Source organism: Fukomys damarensis, unplaced genomic scaffold (assembly GCF_012274545.1).
Source record: "Fukomys damarensis isolate Sample0158 unplaced genomic scaffold, DMR_v1.0_HiC HiC_scaffold_8, whole genome shotgun sequence".
In the NCBI taxonomy this organism is placed as follows: Eukaryota; Metazoa; Chordata; class Mammalia; order Rodentia; family Bathyergidae; genus Fukomys; species Fukomys damarensis.
Window position 1 is genome coordinate 3,075,114 of NW_022900920.1, and position 24,957 is coordinate 3,100,070.

At 37.0% G+C, this 24,957-nt stretch overlaps 1 protein-coding gene across 3 annotated transcripts in view; it reads right to left on the bottom strand.

The window, feature by feature from the left end:
- The window catches only part of Hpse2 (heparanase 2 (inactive)), a 770,839-nt gene that overhangs the window by 23,281 nt on the left and 722,601 nt on the right, over positions 1-24,957 (bottom strand). For all 3 annotated transcript variants that reach the window (XM_010638523.2, XM_010638522.2, XM_010638521.2), the window contains 2 exons: positions 8,649-8,794; positions 1,555-1,701 (listed from right to left, as the gene is read on the bottom strand). In XM_010638523.2, the coding sequence (XP_010636825.1) occupies positions 1,555-1,701; positions 8,649-8,794 (293 nt within the window). The remainder of the gene's footprint in view (positions 1-1,554; positions 1,702-8,648; positions 8,795-24,957) is intronic.

Here is a 24,957-nt window from a genome sequence, read left to right on the forward strand (position 1 = left end):
TGACATTTTGACTTGTTAGATTACAGCATTTGGCCAGTCCCTTTCAGAAAGCCTTCTCTTCTTGATACTGGGCAGGCTTAGCTCCTAAGCTCTTTGGTTTCAGGAGACATTGTTTTGTTACAATCACTGCTAAGGAGTCAGCTTTTCTGCCAGAAATGGCTTTGCAGGTCATTATTGAACGGTAGCAGGAAGCTTAAATGCATTTATGGTCCTTAGAAAATCAGACTCAGGGTGAGAATTTTAGGGCCATAATACTCTTTACCAAATATATAGCAAACTTTGAATTCTTAAGATGTGGAAACTGAGGCCAAGAAATTAGGCTAAATGATCTTTCTCATGCCATAAAATTAATTAGTGGTGCTGGGACGTACAGGACAGGAATTCAGTATGCCCATCATGACCTACTGGGAAGTGGAAAAGAGAAGAATAAAATATTTTTCTTAAGAAAGGAAAGGAGAAGCCATGTACATGTAGCCAAAAAAAAAAAAAAAAAAAAAAAAAAGCCAGTATGTGAAAATGCAGATCTAGGGTGGGCTGAAGAGTTTCAGTAAGTGACTTCCCAGATTGTGTTTTGTTCCCATTGCACATACAGTTGGAAGCCAAATGCAAGCCACCAAAGTTGCTGTGAAACAGTGAACAATTATAGCACAAATATTTGTGGGCAGCTGTGGGAGTGCAAGCCACCTGCTCCAAGTTTACAGCTTTGTTATAGTTGGTAAACATTAAAAATGGAATGGGAACGCCCCCAGTCTGCAGAGCATCCCATACCCTTACTAAGAGGCCTTGCTCGGGGAGCTGTGGTGGTCTTGTCCTTGACTAGGCACATTCTCCCTGTAGCTCAGAGCTGCATTCTGTTGGTAGATCAGTGTTACCAAGAGCCTCCTGTAGAGACTGAAGGAGGCAGGAAAGTGTCACAGAATCATATATTTATGGTTTGCAGGACCACAGAACTCTCAGTATATCATCTGCCTCCTATTGTTCAGATGAAGAAACAGATTAAGCAGCGATGCACCAAAGGAATACAGTTAGAGGCAGAATAACTCTGGATCTCTGAACTTTTGATCCTTTTCCCATCTTCCTCTCAACCCCATGAGATACGCAGATGTGCAGAGCCATCTCAGGTGTTATGGAACATTACAACTGGAAGGGATTTGGTTCTCAGCCGGGATTTGGGGCTGTCACATGACCAGGGGCACTATTAGTATTGAGTGGGCCGGTGCCAAGGATGCCAAATGGGTTGCAATGTGATAGTCTTTCATAATGAAAAAAAGTTTTGCTCAAATACCAAGAATAATTTTATTGATAATGTTTTGCCACAGTTTGACTTTAAAGTCGAGGAATCTAAGCCTAGAAATAGAGAGGGTCTTGAGCAAGGCTCCGGAGGAAATCAGTAGTCCCCTGACTCCAGAGCATTCTTTATCTTACTCCATCCCACGAAGCCCCTGAGTGAATTAGAAGCAACCTTGGCTCCTTCAGCAAAAGGGTGACTTCAGCTCTCTTCCTGTTCAACTCCTGCCTTACTTGCTCTTAAATTATTTCTAGGTCTGTACTTACTTGGATTTCAGGCCCTCCTGCCCATAAGGCTGCAGCAGATACTGGTGCACAAGCTTGTCCCTGAGAGTCCCAGCCAGTTTGATTTTCTTTCTTGATCGATGCAAGTTGATAATGAAAAGTGTAATGGAGCCTCGAACATAGTTGTGGCTAAGATGAGAGAGAGAGAGAGACAGAGAGAGACAGAGAGAGAGAGAGAGAGAGAGAGAGAGAGAGAGAGAGAGAGAGAGAGAGAATGGAAACAAAGCAGTCCGTTAGATGCACCTAAATAATTTATAGCCTGCATAAAACAGGACCACCCCAGAAGAGGGATCTTGTTTTATGGATCTTGGACACAACAGACCTTCAAGAGAGGAGGGTCTTGATATTGTGGTTTCCTGAAAAGAAGATACCTACTTCCTACCACATTCCTTCTATTCTTGTTTAAAGTTATTGCACTGATTTTAGAAAACATATATATATATTTTTTTTCTGAATATGAATGTAAAACATGATGATTGAAATCAATCAAATAAACTGAGTAAAATATAGAGAAACAAAGAAGAAAATAAAATTTCCAACAATTACAGAATTTTGAAATATAACATTTTGGTAACTACCCTCCAACTATTTTTTTCCATTACTAATTTGAGAAATATTTATTAAGTACTTTGACGTACAAAAATATTACTGTCTTTATATAACTTGGATTGTAGAGTTTACACAGCTCTTTTTTCAGTTAAAGAACATCTTAAACATGTTCTCATGTTATTATGTATTTTAACTTGTAGAAGAATGATATCATTTTCAACCATAGCAATGTAATATAATTTATTTAGTTAGTCCCGTACATTTCACTTTGTGTTGTTTTCAATTTATCCATTATAAATTATACCATGGACTGGGGATTTAGCTTAGTGGCTCTGCCACCTGCCTGGCAAGCACAAGGTCCAGAGTTTGATCCCTGGTATCAAAATAAATACATACATACATAAATTGCACCATGAAAGTCTCCACTGTACATGAACTTTTTGCACATTATGATTATTTCTGATGGATAAAATCCTAGAAGTTGAAATCATTAGGTCAAGGGGAATGTGCATTGTATGGTTCCTCACCCAGTTTTCCAGTTAATCCCCTGTGATGTTCCTGCCTGTGGGAAGATTTTATGTCTCCACTCTGCTGAAACAGACAGTGACCACTTGATTTGCTTTGTATAGTGAAATGTGAAAGAAATGTTAAAACCTTTGGGCAGAAACTTTAGGAGCCCACCTATGTTTTGCCATGTTTCTTTTCCCTCTGCCAGAAGGCTGACAATTCTTTCAGAAAAACTGAGCTATTGCTCTAAGTGTTAGAATGAAAATGAGGCAGAGCAGGGCTATAGTTGAGCCATGATGTGTGGTGTGAATGAGAAATAAATTTGCTTATTGAAAGCCTTGGGGATTCGAGGGTCTTTTGTTAACACAGTGTAACTTCACTTATAATGGATGCACACATTTTGATAGTAATAACTCTCCAAAAAGTTTTAGAAATTCCCTTCCCCCGACTCTGTTGATAGCACCCATTTCCTCATATCCTTAAGAACACAGAAATTGATCTTTCAAAATATCTTTGTTGATGTGAGAAGTGGGATTTCAATTTGTGGTAATTTATATATTTTTCCAATTTATACTGAGGTGCCACATTTTTTTCATTTGCCCATCTGCCATTTTATTTTTTTTAAACTGCCTGTTCATATCCTTTGCCCATTTTCTATTTATTTACAAAAACTACTTATTTGTTAAAGATAAAAATCTTTTGTATACATGCTTGCTGCAAAAATTTCCCACAGTTGTCTTTGTCCATTTCAGTTTACATTGTATTCTGATAGATACAAGTTAAAAAAATTGTGTAGTCAAATTTATCTTTTTGATTCCTGCTTTTGCTGTTTTACCTACCCCAAGATTGTAAAAGTATTCACCATTTGGGATTCCTTCAAACCAGTACAGGATGTCCAGAAGCCTGGGAGAACTATATGCCTACATGTAAGAGTCTTTCAGCATGTATCAAAAAAACTATAATGATTTCCTTCTCTCTGTAGGAAAAAAGACCTTGTTTTTAAGGGGTCCCTCAAGGCCCCATCTGGATAGGTTAATGAGAGGAAACAGAAAAAATGACCCAGCCCTGCCTTCAAAGGAAGATTTTGGAGAAACTCTTAAGTCAGTGTTGCCCAAAGGGAAACATGGTTTGTTGCAGATACTGCACCCCTTGATCCCTGGATCACTGATCTCTGCTTTTAAAGGTGCTAATTAACAGTTGAACAGCCAAGAGCAGGTTAGTATGATAACTTGGGATTTTTCAAAGAAGTATGATTGCCAGAGTTCTTCCTGGGAAACTGATTCAAATCCATTTAGACTCCAGGCGTGGGAATCTGTATTTTAAAATCTTTCTGAGATATTTGGCCAATGAGCTGTGTTTGGCGACCACTTACTTAGAACAATCATTAAGGTTATGAGAAGAACTCCCAGAATACCTGCAGGCTGTGGATCAGAGTGTTTTTCTTGCACCTTGCACATTATTGTGCTCAAATCTTTTTAGATACCTACATTTATAAATTCTTAAATACCTCTCCTATACATTTTCTCCTCCAGTTCCTCTTAATTCCTGGCAACATGTTAACTAGCTTTTGTAGCCAAATGAGTCAGAAGAGAATGCCAATTGATTTGGGAAGACCTGTGTCACCACAGCTCTGGAGAAAGATGTTGACAGTCTGTGCGGTCATTGATCATCACTAGAATAACTCGATTCCATTAGTAGGCTTTCAGTTTAGCTATGAACATGTGCAAACTTGAGGAAGACATTAACTATTGTACTCTCGGCCTCAGGGTGTGAGCAAAATAGGCATGGATGGTGCTAGTTTTGCCAGGCTGACTGCAGTAAACTCTTTTGCAAGCAACTATCAAATAATACTCTCAAAGGCCAGAAACAGAGGGGGAGAGAGCCACATGCTTGCATTTATGAGTTTCTCTTCAACAGATTTGGGGCAGAATGAGCCCTTAGAGCCTGCAGAAAGAAAGGTAAGATACGGGGGAAGTGGAGGGTGGGAGGGAGACCTGAAATCACAGAACTGCTGCAGGGAAAGCTGTCTTTTCAAGCTGTTTGGCAATGGTCTGATCTCCATTTACATAGTTCCCCTGGGGGAGTCAAACCAATACAGCTGGGGGACCAAAGTGGACCAGCTCTCACAGAATTTTTGGGCCCCCCTCAGGTAGAAACTGGCATTGAAGATAAAACCATCTTAGATATCCCTCACCCAGCTTGACTGATGGGCAAGGAAATGAAGCAGAAGCCTTCTGGCTGGAAGATACATTCTTGGCTGCAGATTACAGCATCAACCTGAGAGTACTGTGTTGAGAATCCAGATTCTTGAAAAATGTATATTTTCTGCCCACAGAAAACTAATCCTGAAGGGGTTCCTGTTCCTTAAGGAAATGGTGTCTGAAGGCTTGGTCAGCAGGCTATTTTTGACTCCCGATGTTGTCAAGTCCAGGTGGCTTTTGGTCATCTTTGTGAATGGTGTTTTCTGGAGAGAAGCTGTCTGGATAGAATATCCATCTTGCTCTATGCCTCACTCATAGTGAGACTTTTTCACCAGCAGCCAATCTATGTATCTGGAGTTCATCTCTTCTGGCTGTTCTTTTCCTGCTTGATGTCTTCTCTGTGTTGCCATGGGAGGAGGAGGAAGTGAGTCAGGGAAGGAAAACTTGAATTGGAATATCTTTAATATAAGAAGTGGGAGATGTCATGTGGGTGGTGCTTCTTGAGCTCCAGATAGAAAACAGTCATGTTGTAGAAACACCTCCAGTGAAGCTGGGGGTCTGGGAAAAGAAAGGAGGATGATGCTTTGCAGTCCATGGTCATTCCCAGTGAAAGTCAATGTGCTTGAATACTGGGTTGGTGCATTATATCCAAATCTAATGCAAAGGTTTTGGGTTCGGTAAAAGTCAGGCAATGTTTTGCCAAACATTTTTCCCCTTAATTTCAAAGCCCCTGTGTATTTTAAGGGAAATTTAATCCACATGTTTCTGATTCATTTACACTTAACTCATCAAAATATTTTTTTGTAAGAGTCATTTGATGTCCAAGAAGCCTCAGGAACCTTTTTTTATGAGCCTTTTAAAAAACTTCTTCTGAAAAACAGGAAGTTGTGCTTTGCCAATAGTAAACTAAATTGAACCCCAAAAGATTCAATTTTGCTTCAACATCCATCAGGTTCCAATTGGTTCTGAACTTGGCTAAGGACCTCAGCTCCACCCCAGAAATGTGCATTGTCCCAGTAGAATGGCTTATAAAAAAGGTTTCCCTGTCAAAACTTAATTGTTCTCTGAACAAGATCTGGGGTGAGAACTACTAATTAAGTTTAGTGTCTTAATTTTCTGTAGAGTAGAACGCAGAAAAGCACCTGCTGGTGTTGATATGAGCACCTTACTTTGTCTTCTAAATCAACTATAAGAGACAAGGCTCCACTAGGTCAGAAAGGACCCATGGTGCAAGAGGCTTCAAGGAGAGGCAGTAAAGTCTCTGAGTAGGTGCTGTATAATTGTCAGGAAGATGGAAAGGGGAGTCGTGTGTGCAATAGGATGTTGAGTCAAATGACTTTAAGGGTAGAACCTTTAGAATTTAGGAAGATAATACAAATGCAAATGTCTGGCAAGATCCTTGTTACATAGCAAATCTTTAATACACGTTGGAGTGCAGTTGTTCTTTTAAGAGACACTTCCTTTGCATTGTTCTATTCGTAAGTTGATCTTTTCTTATCCAATACCTATTTTGACCCAGGACATTTATTTCCAGAGCACTGATCAAGGTTGATTAGCATGAAGCCAACCTGCCCACTCTTGGTCAGTTCTATGACTTTAGCCTCTTTGGCCACAAACGAACTGAATAAATCAGTGGTCTTTTCTTAAGACTATTGTACAGGATGTGGGAGCACAGATAAGGCACTTGGCTTTCCAGAGAGAAAGGCAGACACACTTTTATTCTTGTGCCTACCTATTTAGGCACCTGACACCTGATACGTGGAGGAGATCTGCAACCTTAGCTGGATCATTGTATCCATTGTAGGTATGTTTTATGGGTCTAAGACCTTTGCCTCAATTTTTATCTTTATAGGTCATGTGTGACACGGATTATGAAAGTCTTTTCTCCTTTCTTTTTAATGGGGAAAAGAAGAGATTGTACCAAAAAGAGTCTGGTGGCATCTCATTTCTAGAGAAGTTCCAAATCCAGGTGATTTTACTAATTTGTTGGGGACTCATGGTATGAATGATGTAACTAACCACTCTACCACACCACCTCCTCTCGGTGATATCACAGGGGAGAAGAGCAAAAGTATAAATCAGCAGTAATGTATTGATGCCCCGTTTCTGCATTCATCCATTTATTCATCTATCAAACATTTTTATGAGACCTTCTTCAAGCTAGTTACAATATTAGACACTAAGAATATAATGAATGCTGGGCTTGAGTTCATGGTATACTCAGAATATTAGTGACAACTTCCCATGAGAATGTCAAAGAACACTTGGCTGAACATCAGAATAAGAATATGTAAGGAAGACACACAAATCCTGCCATATGGCACCAGACACTTCTCCTTGGGTCCCTAAACCAGCAGGATAAAGGCCAAGACTGGTGTATTTTCCAACAGGAGTAGAAGGTGCCAAGAGCAATTTTTCTCTCTCAAAGCTGAGGGTCTACCTTATGGGTAGTTACCTTAGGGCTAGGCAGAGACAAGGAATACAATGTTGCCTTGTGTGATTATCAGATAACTCCAGGCCAAGGCCACAAAGCAGTCACTCTGTCAGGTATGGGATTGAGCTTCCTGCTGAGCAAAAGGGATGTTGAAAGCCTCTGGCCCCTGCCCAAACCAGCCTCCCCTCACCTACAATAGGCACTTGTATCTACAGGCAAGATAACTGGCCGTTGGGCCCCCTCTGCTCAGAGTTATTCTTTGAAAAAGCTTATCATGAGGAATTAGCTGGCTTGGCTCCTGTCTCATCAAGGACTGAGCAGAAGCATCTGGTGTAATCTGACCACACATCTCTTTGTGCTTCCCCTCCCCTTGATCAGACCTTGATAGTCTTCACAGGCCCAGGCATAGAAGGGCAATCCCTGGCAATCCTGCCCCCAGGTTTTCTCTGCAGTAAGAGAAAGAGATGTTTTTTCTAGGGCACCCTACTCTCCTCAAACAGGAAATGATGTCAGAAAGACATATTAGACCAGATGGGTTTTGCTTTAAGACCAATTAAAAAAGTTTCCCTTATGGTCTTCATGTTTTAAAACTTTTTATCTGTTTATTTACTTATAACTAACTTTCCTGTTTGTTTCAAAGATGACTCTAATAACAACTAGTGTTCAGATCAAGAAGAGAAGGATATAACTGCACATAACCATAATGGAACAATGGAATGTTATACCCTGGGGATCTTCCTCCTCACTACCTATCTCCCACCCGCTAAAAGGAAGCATACATTTGATTTAGCTTCTTACACCTAAAATAGCTGAGAATATATACACACACACACACACGTGTATATATATTTAAATGGTTCTAAAGCTGGCCTGACTACCCTTAGACACTCTTTTAGTTCTGGGGTACCCAGTTTGAGACACACTGGTCTAGGGCTAGGTTCCTTGTACTGTAGCTCTCAGCATGCATTTTTATAAATGAAGACCTTTTCCTTAAACTCTGTAGGTGGATCATAGGACAAGACATGGTCTTTTGCCTTGGTGTAGGCTTAGGCACACAAAAAACTTCATGGGCATTATATCAACTGGTATAGAGAAAATACCCAATAAAAATTTGTTAGATGAACAAATAGCATGCATTTTATGATTTTTTTTTTTTTTTTTACAAATAGAGCCTGTAAGTATGAAAAGGGGAGTAAAGCTGCAACAAAACATCTCCTTAGCAGAATCATTTGAAACCTGCAAAATAATGGTGATCCCAGAGGCAGTTCTTAATTAATATCACCGAACACAGATGATTCTTGAAGAGGTTCCAAACAGCATAGAATTTTCAGAGGGGCTGAAACCCATCAGGATGACCTTTCTGTTCCATTTCTATGAGGACTTACTTGTGGTGGTTTGTGCAGTGAGCATAAATCCTTAGTTTGTCCCGGATCACTCGGCCTGGCCGTGGCTTCCTCTGTAGCCCAGCCACATACACTGCCAAGACTTTGGGGCCAATCAAACGCTTGTAAAGTAGCGAGAGCCAGTAGTCCTGAGAATACAGAGATAGAGTGTCAGAGAGAGAGCTCAGTTCAGGTATTCTGAGTGACTATGACATACACACAGGCCAAATTTCTTACCAAGAGTCCTGCATGATCATTATAGAAATACTTGCCCTGGATTGACAGTGAAGCGAGTGCTGCCTTTTTCACTGACTAAATGGCAAATGGTAATGGAGAATACCATATGAACAAATGAATCAAAGTTTTTCAAATCTACAGTAACCAGTTGGGGAATCTTAAAATTTTAAGATTTTTTTCCCCCTATGACTTTACTTTCATGCTAGTTTATGGCTTCTGTTTAATTGTAGGATGGAAGATTTCTAATCCTTAAGATTGTTACCAGTATGAGAATCCAAAATATCATTGTCCAAATATTATCACTGGGAACTATTAGTAAAGGGGCAGGGAGATGGAGCTTTCTCAGGCAGGAGCCTACAGTTTTCAATTCCAAAGCCAGAAAGGCAAACAGAAAAACATTTGCATATCATGGTGCTACCTGGTCCTTTTCTGTATTTTACAGTAAAAGTAATTCTAAATTAAATAAGAGTGTGATACTTTAAGCATTCCAGGTTTCTTCTGTAATGGATAATATTTAATCTGTAACTCATTTGTTATGGTTTGTAGCTAGATGTCCCCCCAAAGCTTCATGCACTCATAGGTAGGAAATTTACAAGATAGCTGAATCTGTGGTGTGTGAGTAATATGGATTAAGGATGTATGATAACTAAATTAGTCCTCTGATTAGGTTAGCATAGTTCTGGATGTGGATAATGGGAGAGGCCAGCCTGGTTAGTGTGAGTGAACAACCTTGGTTACTGTGAGTGACACTAACCAAGAAGCTTGTGGCCTGAATGGAATAAGAGGGAAGGGGAGGCTTGCTGCTGGGCTTCCTGCCTCCTGACTACCCTGGTACGGACGGTATGGACTGTTTCTCTTCTCTATGTCCCTCTGCCATGCTGCCCTGCCTTAGGGCTGACTCTGGACTGAAAATCTCTACAAACTGTGAGTTAAAATAAACTTTTCTTCCCTTAACTTGTGGGTGTTGAGTATTTTGTCTGAGCAATGGGAGAATAACTAAAACGCCATGCAAGTGTCTAATCTTACAAAAGCCTTCTATCCCTACCTTAATTTCTGTTTGTTTGCTACTTATCACATTGTCCTTTTTATTTGATATTAATGTTGCATTTGTGTTGTGTAATATCTTAATATCTACTATGGGGTAATGACTTCAGTGTTTATAAATCATGTAAAACAGTGCTTCTTAGTTTGTTACCTCCCGCCACTTCACTCCTAATTCCGGAATTCAGTGAACATACTATTATTAGTGTATAATCTTCAACGTTAAAGACATAAACCATGTTTTCATTGTCTTCATCTTTTCAGGCAGAACCCTCTTGATGTTTATTGGTACATTTAGGGATACAGTACAGTTACATTCATTGTTGGGATCATGTACCTTTACATGGCAAGTCTTGATTCTCATTTTTTCCCCTTACCTCTGCCCTCCCTTCACCCCCTCCTCCCCTCCCCATCTACAAACACTTTATTTTCATCTTTTCATTCTCTCACATTTTTTTCTTTTCCCTTTTTGTTCTTCCCCTACGTATCACACCTTCCCTACACCTTTAGCTCCTTTCCTCCCATTTCTAAATGTCAGTAATCTTATTAGAATCTTATGCATTGTTGCAGAATATTCACACCAGGGAAACTATTTGGTATTTACACATGTGGGACTTATTTATTTCACTTAGGAGTATATCTTCAATATGTATCCATTTTCCTATGAATGAATCTATTCTCTCGCTCTTTATGGCTGAGTAATATTCCATTTTATAGAAAAACCACAACTTCTTTATCCAGTTTCCAACGGATGGGCAAATAGGTTGTTTCCAAGATTTAGCTATTACAAACTGTGCCGCTATAAACATGGGTGCACATACTTCTCTGTGATATGATTCTTTTAGTTCTCTTGGAAAGATACCCAACAGAGGGATGGCTGGGTCAAATGGAACCTCCAGTCCAAGCTCTTTGAGGTATCTCCATATTGATTTCCATAGTGGTTGCACTAGTCTGCACTCCCACCAACAATGGAGGAGGGTTCCTTTCTCCCCACAACCCCGCCAACATTTGTTATTGTGTGATTTCTTGATAGCAGCCATTCTTTGTGGGGTGAGGTGGAATCTCAGTGTTGTTTTCATCTGCATCTCTCGAATGACCAGTGATGTGGAACATTTTTTCATATATTTTCTTGCTGCTTTCACTTCTTTGTATGAGAAATGTCTGTTCATTTCGGATGCCCATTTTTGGATCGGGTCTTTATATTTGGGGGGACTGATTGTTTTGAGTTCTTTATATATCCTTGATAATAGTCCTTTGTCTGAGGTACAGCTGGTAAAAATTTTTTCCCACATTGTAGATTGTCTCTTAGTTCTGCTAATGGTTTCTTTTGAAGTACAGAAGCTTTTTAGTAAGATGAGATCCCAGTTGTTGATTCTTTCTGCTAGTTCCCGTGCTACTGAGGATTTGTTCATAAAGTCTTTTCCTATACCAATGTCTTCCAGAGTTCTGCCTAACTTACTTTCCAGCAAGTTTAATGTTTCTGTTTTAATATTTAGATCTTTAATCCATTTGGATTTTAATTTAGTGCATGGCGAAAGATAAGGGTCTAATTTTAATCTGTGACAGGTTGATATCCAGTTTTTCCAACACCATTTATTAAAGAGGCTATCTTTCCTCCACTGAGGATGGTGAGCTCCTTTGTCGAAGATGAGGTAGCTGAGTACATCTGCATTTGTTTTTGTGTCTTCCAGTCTGTTCCATTGATCCTCAGGCCTATTTCTTTGCCAGTACCATGCTGATTTTATCACAGTGGCTTTGTAGTATAGTTTCAAATTGGGAATTGTTACACCTGGTGCCATGTGACTGTTGCCTATAATGGCTTTTGCTATTCTAGGTCTCTTGTGGTTCCAAATGAATTTTTGGATTCTTTTTTCTAGTTCTGTGAAATATAGTGTTGGGATTTCAATTGGCATTGCATTGAATGTATATAGCAGTTTCGGTAGTATGGCCATTTTCACTATGTTGATTCTTCCTACCCATGCACTAAATTAAAATCCAAAAATACTCTGGTTTCTCTTCAGATCGCATAAATCTTTCGCCTTCCTCCTCTCTTGATCCCCTTCCGCTTTGAGAAAGATCTATCTCCCTGCTTCCTCATATCTGTCTTTTATTTTGCTCTTTATTCTACACTTTCAGTTTCTCATGCAAGAGAAATCATGTAACATTTAAGCTTACTTATTTATTTACTTGTCTTATTATTATTGTATTATTTATTGCACTTAACATTAGTCTCAAGGTACATCCAATTTCCTACAAATGACTCAAGTTTATCATTATTTAAGACAGGATAGTATTCCATTGTGTATAAATACCATATTTTTTTAATCCATTCATCTGTTGAACAGATTGGCGTCTTCCAAGATTCAGCTATTATGAATAATGCTGCTATAAATATAGGTATTCATGTATAATACGATGCTTTAAACTCTTTGGGGAAGATATGTAGAAGGGGAATACCTGGATCAAATGGAATTTGTCATTTCATTTTTTTGAGGAATCTCTATACTGATTCCCATGGTTGTTGTATTAGTTTACATTTCCACCAACAATGTAAAAGAATTCCTTTTTCACTGCAGCCTCTCCAGAATGAGCTAATTTTGATTTCTTGAGGATGGACATTCGTTTTGAGGTAAAATGGAATTCCATACTGTTTGACTTTGCATTTCTCATGTTGAGCATTTCTTCATGTGGCTATTTGTATTTCTTCTGCGAGGTGTCTATTCATTTTTTTACGGGTTGCTCACCATGGTATATTCACTCTATTAGACCTTTTGCCATAAGTAGTTTCACTGTCTCTTTTTAGGGTATCCCTGAGAATTTTTGGAGCACTGGTTTGGTGTTCATGATTTTTATTTTAGGTGTTCTTTATCATGAAAGTGTCTTATTTCTTCAGTTTTGAAAAATTGTTTTGCAGGATCTATCAGGTTGGGTTGGAAATTGTTTTCCTTTAGAGCTTGAGACACATCATGCCAAGCTTTCCTGGTCTACAAGGTTTATATTGAGAAGTCTGCTATAATTCTAATGGATTTTACTTTATAAGTGATTTGTACTCTTCTCCAATCACTTTTAAGGTTCTGTTCTTGTGTTGGACTTCTAGGATTTGACTATGAGGTGTCTGATCAGGGGTATTTGCAGTTTTATTTCCCTCACTTATCTGTATGCTAAATTCTTACAAATCATTTTGAAAGTTTTCTGCTGTTATTTCAGTGAACAGTTTTTTAAATGCCATTTCTGCTATCTTGTGATTTTTTAGTAGTTCCCATTAATCTTAATTTTTTCCTCATTGAGTTTATTGGTACATTTTAGGTATACAGTACAGTTACATTCATCATTGGGATCTTGTACCTTTACATGACAGGCCTTGGTTCGCATTTTTTCCCCATACCCCTGCCCTCCCTTCACCCCCTCCTCCCCTCCCCATACCCCTGCCCTCCCTTCACCCCTCCTCCCCTCCCCATTTACAAACACTTCATTTTCAGTTTTTCATTTTCTCATTTTTTTTCTTTTCCCTTATTACCTTTCCCCTACCCTTCCCACTTTCCCTACACCTTTAGCCCCTTTCTTCTTATTTCACACTGTCAAATATATTGTTAAGATCTTATGTACTATTATAGTTTTTCACACTACAGAAACTATTTGGTATTTACACATGTGACTTATTTCACTTAGGAGCATATCCTCAATATGCATCCATTTTCCTACAAATGAATCTAATTTCTCATTCTTTATGGCTGAGTACTATTCCATTTTATAGAAAAACCACATCTTCTTTATCCAGTTTCCAACTGATGGGCAAATGGGCTGTTTCCAAGTTTTAGCTATTATAAACTGTGCTGCTATAAATATAGGTTCCCATTAATCATAGATTAATCTTTGCATCATCTAGGAGATGCTGAATCCATTTTCTATGTTCTCTTGTTTTTAAGCTATCTCTACTTAATTGGTCACTGACAATAGCTCTATTTTATAGGTCTGAAATTCTGTCCTCATATTGGTCACTTCTGCCTTCTATACTTTCAATTGAATTTCTAATGTGAACTTTTGTTTGGAGTTCTTTTATGGACTCTAATTCTTTTCTATGCTCATCAGGCATGTTTTCCATTGTTTTGTTTAGCTCTTCTATCTTTTTTAGTAAATGTGCTGCTGAAGTGAGAACTCTTCTATCTTTTTGTTAGTGTCTTTTGTAGACTTGCTGATAATTTTGATTACTGGCCCAATATCTTATTATTTATATCTCCCAGGAGCTCGTCAAATACCTTATTGATATGGTTTGTTATCTTCTCTGATATCATTTCAAATAATTCAGGTGTGTGGCTTTTGGTTTCCTCTTCTTTGATGTCCTATGTATCAGGTCTAGGGGAGTTGGGAGTTTTTGGAGACATTTTCTTGGCTTGCCTTCTTATGTTTCTATTTTTGTTTGTTTGCTTGCTTATTTTTTTCCCATTGAGGCTTGTGGGTTAATTATAGTGGAAAGCTTTGCTTTTAGTATGGAGAGCTCTTTAGTTAATGTCTACTTTTCAGTGTTGTCCTCTGTGTGTGGCTTATTACAGGCCATTGCCTCTACCCCAAAGCCACTCATCTCTATTTACCTGATGTGGGCAGTTTAAGCATATGTGGCTCAATTTTCCATGAATGGGCCATAGCATTTCTAATAATCCCAAGACAGCCCAGATATTGGCATCTCAAGAAAACCAATTAAAAGTAACAGCTATATCACCTTGGCTATAGTAATAAAATAGGTATCGATTACAGTATCAAATACAAGATAAATACTGGCAAGCCCTAACGACCAATATACAGTGGTACCTTACTTCACAAACGGTTTTGTTTGCAAAGCATTTGACAAAATTTTGTTTTTTTCTGCAAACTCTGTATCAGGACATTTCCTACATGAACATGAAGGTGGCCATCTTTTCCAGAATTGTGGAATGAATTAAATTCAAGAACCAAGGTACCACTGTAATACCACCCCTGTTTATGGAAAAGAGATCTGTAATGATAGTATGAACACTAAGACAAACCAAATATTTACCTACTATTGACTTAAAGTAAATAGCTACTAAATGAAACTTTATTTCTACTAACAATAGCACAGTATTCAACACGAATAGCATAAAGTTAACTATCTATCTGGATTATTTAGAAAGCTTAGTAGTTGTACTAGCAAAGGTGAAGGTTGTGGGAAACTGGAGAATGAAAAAAAGCAAATTTTAAAAATCTAATTGTTGGAACATGTAAAGGAGGAGAGAAAAGTAGGACAGGGGGTTCTACTGAGGAGAAAAGGAAATTAATAGTGACAGGAAACAGTCACTGGGAGGAATGAACAAGGAAAAGAAGAAAAAAGATAAACAGCAAAAATAGGGGATATAAGAAAGATAAGAAAGAGGAAAAAAGTTGGAAGGGTGAGAGAGAGAAGGAGAGAAAAGAAAGTAAAGGAAGGGAAAAAATGTAGCACAAAATCCCTTCCCCTCATTAAGGAGAGATAAACATAATGCAAAATAGAAAATTTAAAAAAGATTGAGTCAAAGGAAAAGTTCCTGTGTTATTCAATGAGTGCTTTCCCCGCCAAGATTTGCATTGTTGGCATCTGGCAAATCTCAATTTTTCTTGCATTGCTTTAGGGCCTATGGGTTCTTGAGTTGCCTTCCTTCCACCAGAGACCCCTGTGTTCATTACTCCTAGACTCTGGCTACTGCCCAAGCCAAGGCGTATTCTTGCTTCCATTGGTAGATTGGGAACACGATCAGGCCTTTGTTCTCTGCTGGATGTAGGCTGCAGGGCAGCAGTTCAAGTAGGTTGTTGGACTTACTGTCCTCAGGATTGGTTGCTCCCTTCTGTCCCAGGTGTTGTCCTCACCTAGGATCGGATGGGTTGGCTATTCCGTGTCACTGATGCCATGTGCTGTGCTCCCCTGGGGGCAGGGCATGGTCCTCCAGCCTGGGCCTGCATTCTCACTTGTGGGTAGGGCGCTGTCCCTCCAGTGTGGCTCTGCTTGCTCACATGGGGGCAGGGTTTCATTTCACCAGCACGGGCCTCTGATAGTTTTTCTTTTTGCACTCTGAATATATTAGTCAATTTACTCTGGCCTTCAAAGCTCTGGTAGAAATTTAGTAATTGGTTGTGTCTGAGAAGTTGCTTGTTTCTTGCTGCCTTGACTGTTTTGTCACTGGCTTTCAAAAGACTGATTAAAATGTGTCTTTTTAGGTTGATTACTTGAAGTTTACAGTGCTTCCTAGATATTTAAGTTCATGTCTTTCAGAATTTTAGGCGGTTTTCAGCCATTATTTATTGGATAGTCTTTCTTCTTCTGTCCTTCTCCTTCCAGAACTCCCTCAATGAATATATTTGTACACTTGATGATGTCCAACAGATCCTCTTTTAAGTCTCTATTTACATTTCTTCAATGTCTTTTTCTTTCTGTTCCTCCAAATTGATAATTTCTAATATCCTATCAAGTTTGCTGGGTTTTTTTTTGCCTGCTCTATCTGGATTTCTCTACTGAATATTTTTTATTATATTTTTCAGCTCCCAAATTTGTATTTGATTTCTTTTCAGGTTTTGTATTTGTTAACGTTTCCATTTTGTTCATATATCACTTTTTTACTTTTATCCATATATTTTTTTAGGAGGCTTGATATACTTATTTTATATAGTGAGTCAGATCTTTGCAGGGATAGTATTTATTTGTTTACCTGTCTATATTTAAATGGGCCATACTTTCCTGTTTCACTGTACATCTTGTGATTTTTCTGTTGTTCAAAACTGATATTTTTTTCTCATGGTTTTTTTTCTGAACCTATGCTATTTTCTGGATATGTGTATTTATTTTCTAGTTTTCTCTGTGTATGCAGTTTCTTTTGAATGTTCCCGAGTTTAATATCTGGCTCCCCAAAAGGGAAAAACAAAAAAAATGAAGAAGTAAATGAAAGGTGTCTCTTTAAATTCTCTGCAGTCTCTTCAGCTGGGAGGTGGAGGTTTTCAACGATGAGGTAACAACGGTGGCTGCCTGTTTTTCTAAACCTCAGAAACAGCATTCATTAATCAGAGCTGAGATCTGAACCAGTAGTCAATCAGAGCAGAGACCCCCTGATATTTGGGGGATGGGGTCTTTTGACTCACCTTAATTTCTGCAACCTGTGTGTAAATTACTACAGGAACACATGCATAGCTGCCTGCCATGGGGCTGAGAGGTAAAGCACAAGTAAGTCATTGCTGAACTAGGAGCTGAAATTGAACAAAATTAACTGCAATTTACTACCCAAGCCTTCTTTTGGAAGTTGTCAGCCTTCAGAGAATCAAAGTAATTATATTAGACAGATTCTGACAGTGTAATCTTTGCCTAGGTGAGGAGACAGATTCTTGATACTTCATATTCTGCAATGTTCTCAGGAACGTTGTCTCAGGAACACGACTCAGCAACATGTCCTAAATTTTTTTTATTAGCAAATGATTGCAATATATGCCACTTACAGTTATCTTAGGGAGTCGGGAGTACATGTACTGAACAGATCTTGATTCTTTTAATTCCCCTTTCCCTCTCCGTTCTCCTCTCTCGCTCTGTCTTTAGATCCTCTTACCCATTTTTATTCTTTTTTACTTCATATTTGTGACACATAATGATTCTATTCGTTGCAGGTAATTGATACAAGTCCAAGACACATCTTAAATCATTCTGTGTCTCCTCCTCCCTGATGCCAACTGTGATCTATCCGTCCCCTACACATTTGCAAAAAAAAATCTATCTCTATTCTGCTCTTTATTTGTACTTTGGATTTCTCATAAGAGAGAAACCGTATTGTATTTAAGCTTGTGTCTGATTTGTTTCCTTTAAAATGTTTTTAAGGTACATCTATTTTCCTAGATATTTGTCAAATTTATCATTCTTTATAGCCAAGTAGTATTCCATTATGCATAGAAATCACATTTTGTGATTTCTGTTGATGAACACACAGGCTACTTCCAGGATTTAGCTGTCATGAAGCATGTTGCTATGAGATTTGCATGCATGTATTTCTGTAATGTGATGTCTAAATCTTTTGCGAAGATACCTTGAAGGGGAATAGCTAGGTCAAATGAAATTCCTATATTTGGCTTTTTTAAAAAAAGAAATCTCCATACTGATTTCCACAATGGTTGGGCTAGTTTACATTCCCACCAACAATGTAGGAGGGTTCCTTTTATCACTGCAGCCTCACCAACATTTGTCATTATTTGATTTCTTGATGTTTGTCATTCTTTTTGCAGTAAGATTTACTCTCAGTATTGTTTTAATTTACATTTCTCTAATGGCCAGAGAAATTGAACATTGCTCCTGTATTTATTAACCACTTGTATTTTTTCCTCAGAGAAGATCTGTTTTTCTCAGTTGCCTATTATTTCTTGGGTCTTTTATTTGGGAGTTCGGTTCACTTTTTTTAGTTTTTTATATATTATAGATCAGTGATGGCGAACCTTTTAGAGATGAGTGCCCAAACTGCAACCCAAAACTCACTTATCACAAAGTGCCAATATTGCAATTAAACCTGAATACTGGGGTTTTAGTTTAGAAAACACTCATACATCAAAATCTTTTATCTTAAAAGAAAAACAAATAACATATGCCCCATAGGTTTGCCACTGTTCTTCTAAATACACCTCTCTCTGAGGTATAGCTGGCAAAATTTTTCTCCCATTGTGTAGGCTTTCTCTTCAGTCTGTTGGTTGTTTCATTTCCTGTGAAGAAGCTTTTTATTTTGATATAATTCAATTTTTTGACCCTTGCTACTATTTCTTGTGTAATTGGAGGTCTGTTCATAAAATCCTTGCCTACACCTATGACTTCAAGAGTTTTACCTATTTTATCATGCTGTTGGCTGTTTCTGTTTTAATAGTTACATCTTTAATCTATTTTGATTTTACTTTAGTACATGGTTGACAGATATGGATCTACCTTCATTTTACTGGAATGTGGATGGGCAGACTTCCCAGCACCATTTGCTATGAGGCCATCTTTTCTCCAATGTATGTTTTTGGCCCATTTGTCAAAGATCAAATAGCTGAGTGTGTCTAGGGTTGTTTCTGTATATTCTATTCTAGGACTATTTTTGTGCCAATGACATACTGTATTTTGGTTTTTGTTTTTTGAGACAGGGTCTCACTATGTAGTTGAGACTGACCTGGAACTCACTGTGTAGCTCAGGCTGGTCTCGAACTCACAGTGATCCTCCTGCGTCAGCCTCCTGAGTGCTGGGATTACAGGCATGCACCACCACGCCTGGCTTGACATACTGTTTTTAATCATTGTAGTTTTATAGTAAACTTGAAGTCTGGAATTGTGATGCCAGCTGCTTTGTTCTTGTTGCCTAGGATTGTTTTTACTATTTTGCATCTCTTTTGGTTCCATATGAATTTTAGTATTGCTTTCTCTAGTTCTGTGAGGAATGCTGCGGGTATATTGATTGAGATGGAAATATGGCCATGTTGACCACATTGGTTTGCCTATCCAGGAACAGGGGATATCTTTCCATTTTTTGATGCTCTTTTCAAATCTCCTTTTCCAGAAAACTGTAGTTTTCATCATAGCCATCTTTTTCACCTTCTTGGTTAGGTTAATACCTAAGTATTTAATTTTTCTTGATGTTATTGTGAATGGTATTATTTTCTCAATTTTTTTTCTCAGTGGGTTTATTATTAGTGTATAGGAAAGTTATTAATTTTTATGTTGATTTTGTATCCTGCTATAATGTTGAATTTGGTTTTAATTCTAGGAGTCTGTTGGTAGAATTTTTTGAGTTTTCTAAGCAGGCAATTATGGCATCTATGAATAATGATAATTTGACTTCAACTATTCTTGGGCATATTCCTTTTATTTTGTTCTCTTAGCTGATTGTTCTGGCTAATGTTTTGAGTACTATGTTAAACGGAATAATGACAGTGGACATCCTTGTCTTGTTCCGGATGATGGTGGTAGCTTTATCGTAATGGTTTTTTTCAGATTGAGGTAAAGTCCTTCTATCTCTATTTTTAAAGAGATTTAAAGAAATTATGAATGGGTAGAGTTTTTTTAGAAGCTTTTTCTGCATCTATTAATATGATCATTTGTTTTGTTCTTGCTTCTGCTTTTGTGGTATGTTACATGTGCTTATGTAGTATATATGTATGCTGAACAATCTTTACATCAGTGGGACGAAATGGAGTATTGGTTTTATAACCATTTCAGAGGTGTAGAATTCAGCAGTGAATCCATCAGGTTCTGGGCTTTTCTTGGGCAGGTTTTTAATATTATTACTGCCTCAATTTCATTGCTCATTATTGGATTGTTCAGAGTTTGGTGTCTTCTTGGTTCAATCTTGGTAATTTGTATGTGTTCTAGGAATCTTTCCATTTCTTTACTATTTTCCAATTTGTTGGAGTACAATTTTTCATGGTAGTTACCATCTTCTGTATCTCCATGATGTGATTTTGCCTACTTTATTTCTAAATGCTTTGATGTGAGTCTTTTCTCTCTCAACTTTGGTAAGTTTGGCTAAGAATGTATCTCTTTTGTTTATTCTTTCAATGAAATAGTTCTTAAATTTGTTGGTTCTTTGTATTTTTAATTTTTTAATTTCAATTTTATTAATTTTCACTGATCTTTATGATTTTCCTGCTGAAAACTAGGTTTGAATTTAGATTGTTGTTGAGTATTTTTAGCTTCATCATTAGATTTTGTATTTGAGTTCAGTCTGTTTTTCCAATTTAAGCATTAATTGCAATAAAGTAGCCTCTTATGACTGTTTCATTGTGTCCCATAAGTACTGGTGTGTTGTACTAGCATTGTCATTTGATTCTAGAAATTGTTTAATTTTTTTCCATGACTCTTTGATTGTTCAGGAGTAGGTTATTAAGTTTCCAGGTGTTTATATATTTTTTGTGATTTATTTTGTGATCTATAGTTTCAATGTGCAGTGTTCTTCTATAGTATTCATGGGATGACCTGAGTTCTTATTTACATAAAGATACTTTGTGAAGTAGTGTTTGATACATTTTGGAGAAAGTTAGGTGTGCTGCTGAGAAGAATGTACATTTTCCTGTAGTATGGCAGAACACTCTGTAGATATCTATAAAATCCATTTGTTCAAAAAATATGGGTTAGCTCTGATATTTCTTTGTTGATTTTTTGTTTAGTTGATCTGTCTCTGTAAAAGTGGGATAGTGAGGTCATTGCTATGCTTGTGTTGGTGTATATTTGAATCTTTATTTTCAGCAGTTTATTTTATGAAGTTAGGTGCCTGATGTTTGGTGCATGTATGTTTGCAAGTGTTATCTGTTCCTGTCACATTGTTCCCTTAACTCTGTGTAGTGACCTTCTTTCCCTTTTCTGATCAGTTTTAGCTTGAAGTTTACTGTGTCTGAGAATGAAATTGCTACCTCTGCTTGCTTTTGGGGTCCTGGTGTGCGAAATATTGTTTTCCCACCTTTGATTTTTAGTCTATGAATTTCTTTCTGGATTATATGAGTTCCTCAAATGTAAGATTGTTGGATTCTGTTTTTTTGATCCAGTCTGCTGATCTGTGTCTTTTAATTGGATTGGGGAGCTGAGGCTATTTACATTGAGACTTATTACAGATTATTGATTGATTGATTTGATTATTTGAGTTATTGGTTTATTCTTGTCATTGCATTATTTTTCATTATTTTTCCCTTTTGGCATAGCTATTTGTCATGCTTGATGTATTCATTCTATCTGGATTTTGGCTTTCTTGGCTTTATTTTCTCTGTCTAGGATATTCTTATTTTTTGAAGTGCAACATATCTTAAAATCAACTACAAATTCCAATAATTCAAATATTCTAATCAAATATGTGGTTTGCTTTTTTGACTTTAATTTTTTTGACATGCAGATGTTTTTCAAAATTTTACAGAAAAAGTAACAATAGTTTTCTTACTCTTATTCTTGGAAAGTTCTTCCTCATGCAATGATCAGAAATATCTTCACTTATATCTTTTCTTTTTTATACAATCATTTTAAAATTTATTCTTTTAATTAATTGAAAATAATTTGGTGTATGGCACTAACTTTATTTTCTTGAATAACTTAATAACTAGTTATTATAGTGCTGTATAATGAATAACATGACCCTGAGTTCATCACTTTCATATACTGTTTATATATACAACTTACATATTTGATATTAACTTATGCACATGGCATCATACTGTATGTAAATTTCTTTTTTCCACTTAACTATGTTTTAAGATTCATGTAGACAGTTATATACATTTATGGTTCATATATTTTCAATGTTCTATGTTTATTACTTCACTGTGTGAAGATAGTACAACTTATTTATTTATTCTTTTGCTGATAGATATTTGAGTTATGCTCATATATTTTCTTCTATGAACAATATGACCTAGAAATTTTTGATCATGTATTCAAGTGCACAAGTGAAGAAACCTGCAGGCATGTTGGAGATAGGAAACCAGCAGCATTCTTCTGTTTGGTAGAATAAGAGTCTCCAGACTTTATTTTGGGTCTATTAAATTAGAATCTCTGGGGATAGGACACAGGTGGCATAGCTTCAAAATTGTGTGGGCTGTACATGATTCTGGTGCTCATCAAAGTTCGAGAAGTACAGCTCTAGAGTGTATACCCAAGTAGAATTGCTGTGTCATACATTGGTCATATCTGTTTCCAAGATAATATCAATTATTGCAACTTTTTTCTCTCTTTGTTTTGAAGGTAAAAATTTACAATCATTTAACTTTTTTCTATATTTTAAAGAAATTACTAGAGAGGTTTTTATAGTAAAAATATTTCAATTCAGAGAACACAATGAAAACACATTTAATTTTTAGGTTTTTTTATAGTAACAATTTAGCAATAAGTATAGAAATAAGGAAAATCTGATGTTAAGGCTCAACTTCACTCTTTTGGCAGATTCACTACTTTTGCATTTCTAGGGAAAGCATTTTCAGAGTGCTTCTACATTTCTTTTCTCCTGTCAATCCATTTGATGTTCTCTGAAAATTGTGTAAAAGATCATTTCCATTTCCAAAAGTGTACATCACTGTATACCATACACTTTTAATATTATTAAAAATTCATTAAAATTATATATGCTTAGTTTTTTCAGAAATTCTTTTAGGCAAATACTCTACTTGAGCCACCCGTAGCCTGGTGTCTCTTTTTAACTGTTTTTCCCAAAGAGAGATGGGTTTATGGCATTAAATTTAATTTTATCTTCTCTTCTTTCAGAGGAGTGGAGAATTGTAGCTGGAAGTCAGTTGATGGTAGGAACTTCCACTTTTCCTTAGCATGGGTCATTTTCAGGCTCTCTTTCCATCCTTGCTCCTGTCTCAGTTCCCTATTTATTCTACATCTTTCTTTTAAAAAATTCCACCCTCCCTTTCTGTTCTTCATGAAAACCAGCTCTTTGTTTCTTCTCTCTCCTCTTCTCTTCCTTTCTTCTTCCTTCCTGCCTCTTTCTCTTTCTTTAATTATGAATACTTGCCATTTATATAATCATAATAAAATTAAATAAATGAAACAATTCCCGACTATTTCTTAAGGGAATGACATGAAACCACAGAAAATATTATTTTTATGCATAGAACAGATAGGAAAAAACAGACACATGCATATCTAACAATATCAAGAACAAAAAGACATTCATGAATGACAACATAATGAGAAGTTTTCAAACAACAGTCATTAACAGGGAAGGCAAATATAATGGTTTTTATTGCAATAATAAAAAATTTCCAAAGGAAAGAATGTGGTGCAGTTTTCAAGGGACGAAAACATAGTAAGATATTCTTTAAATGTATCAGACATGACAGTAGTTGAAGAAAAATAGTAGCCATTTATTAGTTAGAAGGGAAAAACTAATAGCAGATGACATTAAAAAGACAGTATCTTAAATCTTTTTTCTTTAGTATTTATCAAAAGGTCAATTGCTGTCTGAAAGCTAGACAAGACAGTATATGGAGTGAATTGAACCAAAATAAATAGGAAAAGAGAAAATAGAGGGTTGCAGGAATTGCTGGATTAATTGCTGACCAGCATGTTATTTCAGATCTGAAACTAGCATAACAAGTCCTGTAGTCCAGGGCCTAGTGGAGGTGCTAGAATTCAGTTATAGAATACCTACTATGTTTAAGATTCTGTCCTAGGCACTCAAGATATACTGTTGAATAAGAGAAATACAGTTCTTGCCATCATAAAACTTATAAAGACAATCCCAGTTCTTAAGCCAAAAGCTATACAATTAATATTTTTTTAAAAAAAATTAAGCTAGGATCTTACTATGTTGTACAGGATGGCCTTGAACTTCTGGGCTCAAACAATCCTATCTCAGCTTCTCAAGTACTTGGGGCTATACAGCATCTTTAATTAATGTCAATAGTGCTAAGAATAATGGAAGGGTAGGGCAGGATTTCATGAGATTGTATAACAAAGACCCGAGTCAGTCTAGGAGGCCAAAGATGAATTCTCTCCCAGAGTGGCATTTAAAATTGAAGAAAAGAGAAGGAAGGGTCAAAGACTAATTTGGATAAGTGAAAGAATATCTGCAAAGGCTCTGGGATGGGAAGCATTTTGGTATGTCTTGGTATCTGATCAACGACCACTTCAGCTGGAGTGGAGAAAGTGAGGCAACAGTAGGAGAAGAAGACAGAAAGGCCAGTTCACAGGACCTATTTATTTTAGAGTTCATCTTAAAATAAATGAAAAATGATTGTGGAATAGTAACAGAAAATTAAATTATTCACTTTACCTTTAGCAAATGGGCTTTCACAGCTATGCAGAAAACGAGTTAGAATTAATTTTCAAGGTTAATTTAGAAGAAAGATGATTGTTTTGCTTGAGGAAGTTAAATTAGAAGAGGGATTTAAGAGATAATTGGGAGATACCATTGATCTGTCTGGGTGATTGATTGGATATAGAAAATGAGCATGAAACAGGACTCAAAGCTTTCAAATGTTCAAATCCTTGATTCTGGAGGATAGGTTAGGAACTTGTTGCCCAGCAACAGCAGGTTTCCTTTCAGCTCTCAATCTTACCTCCATCTCA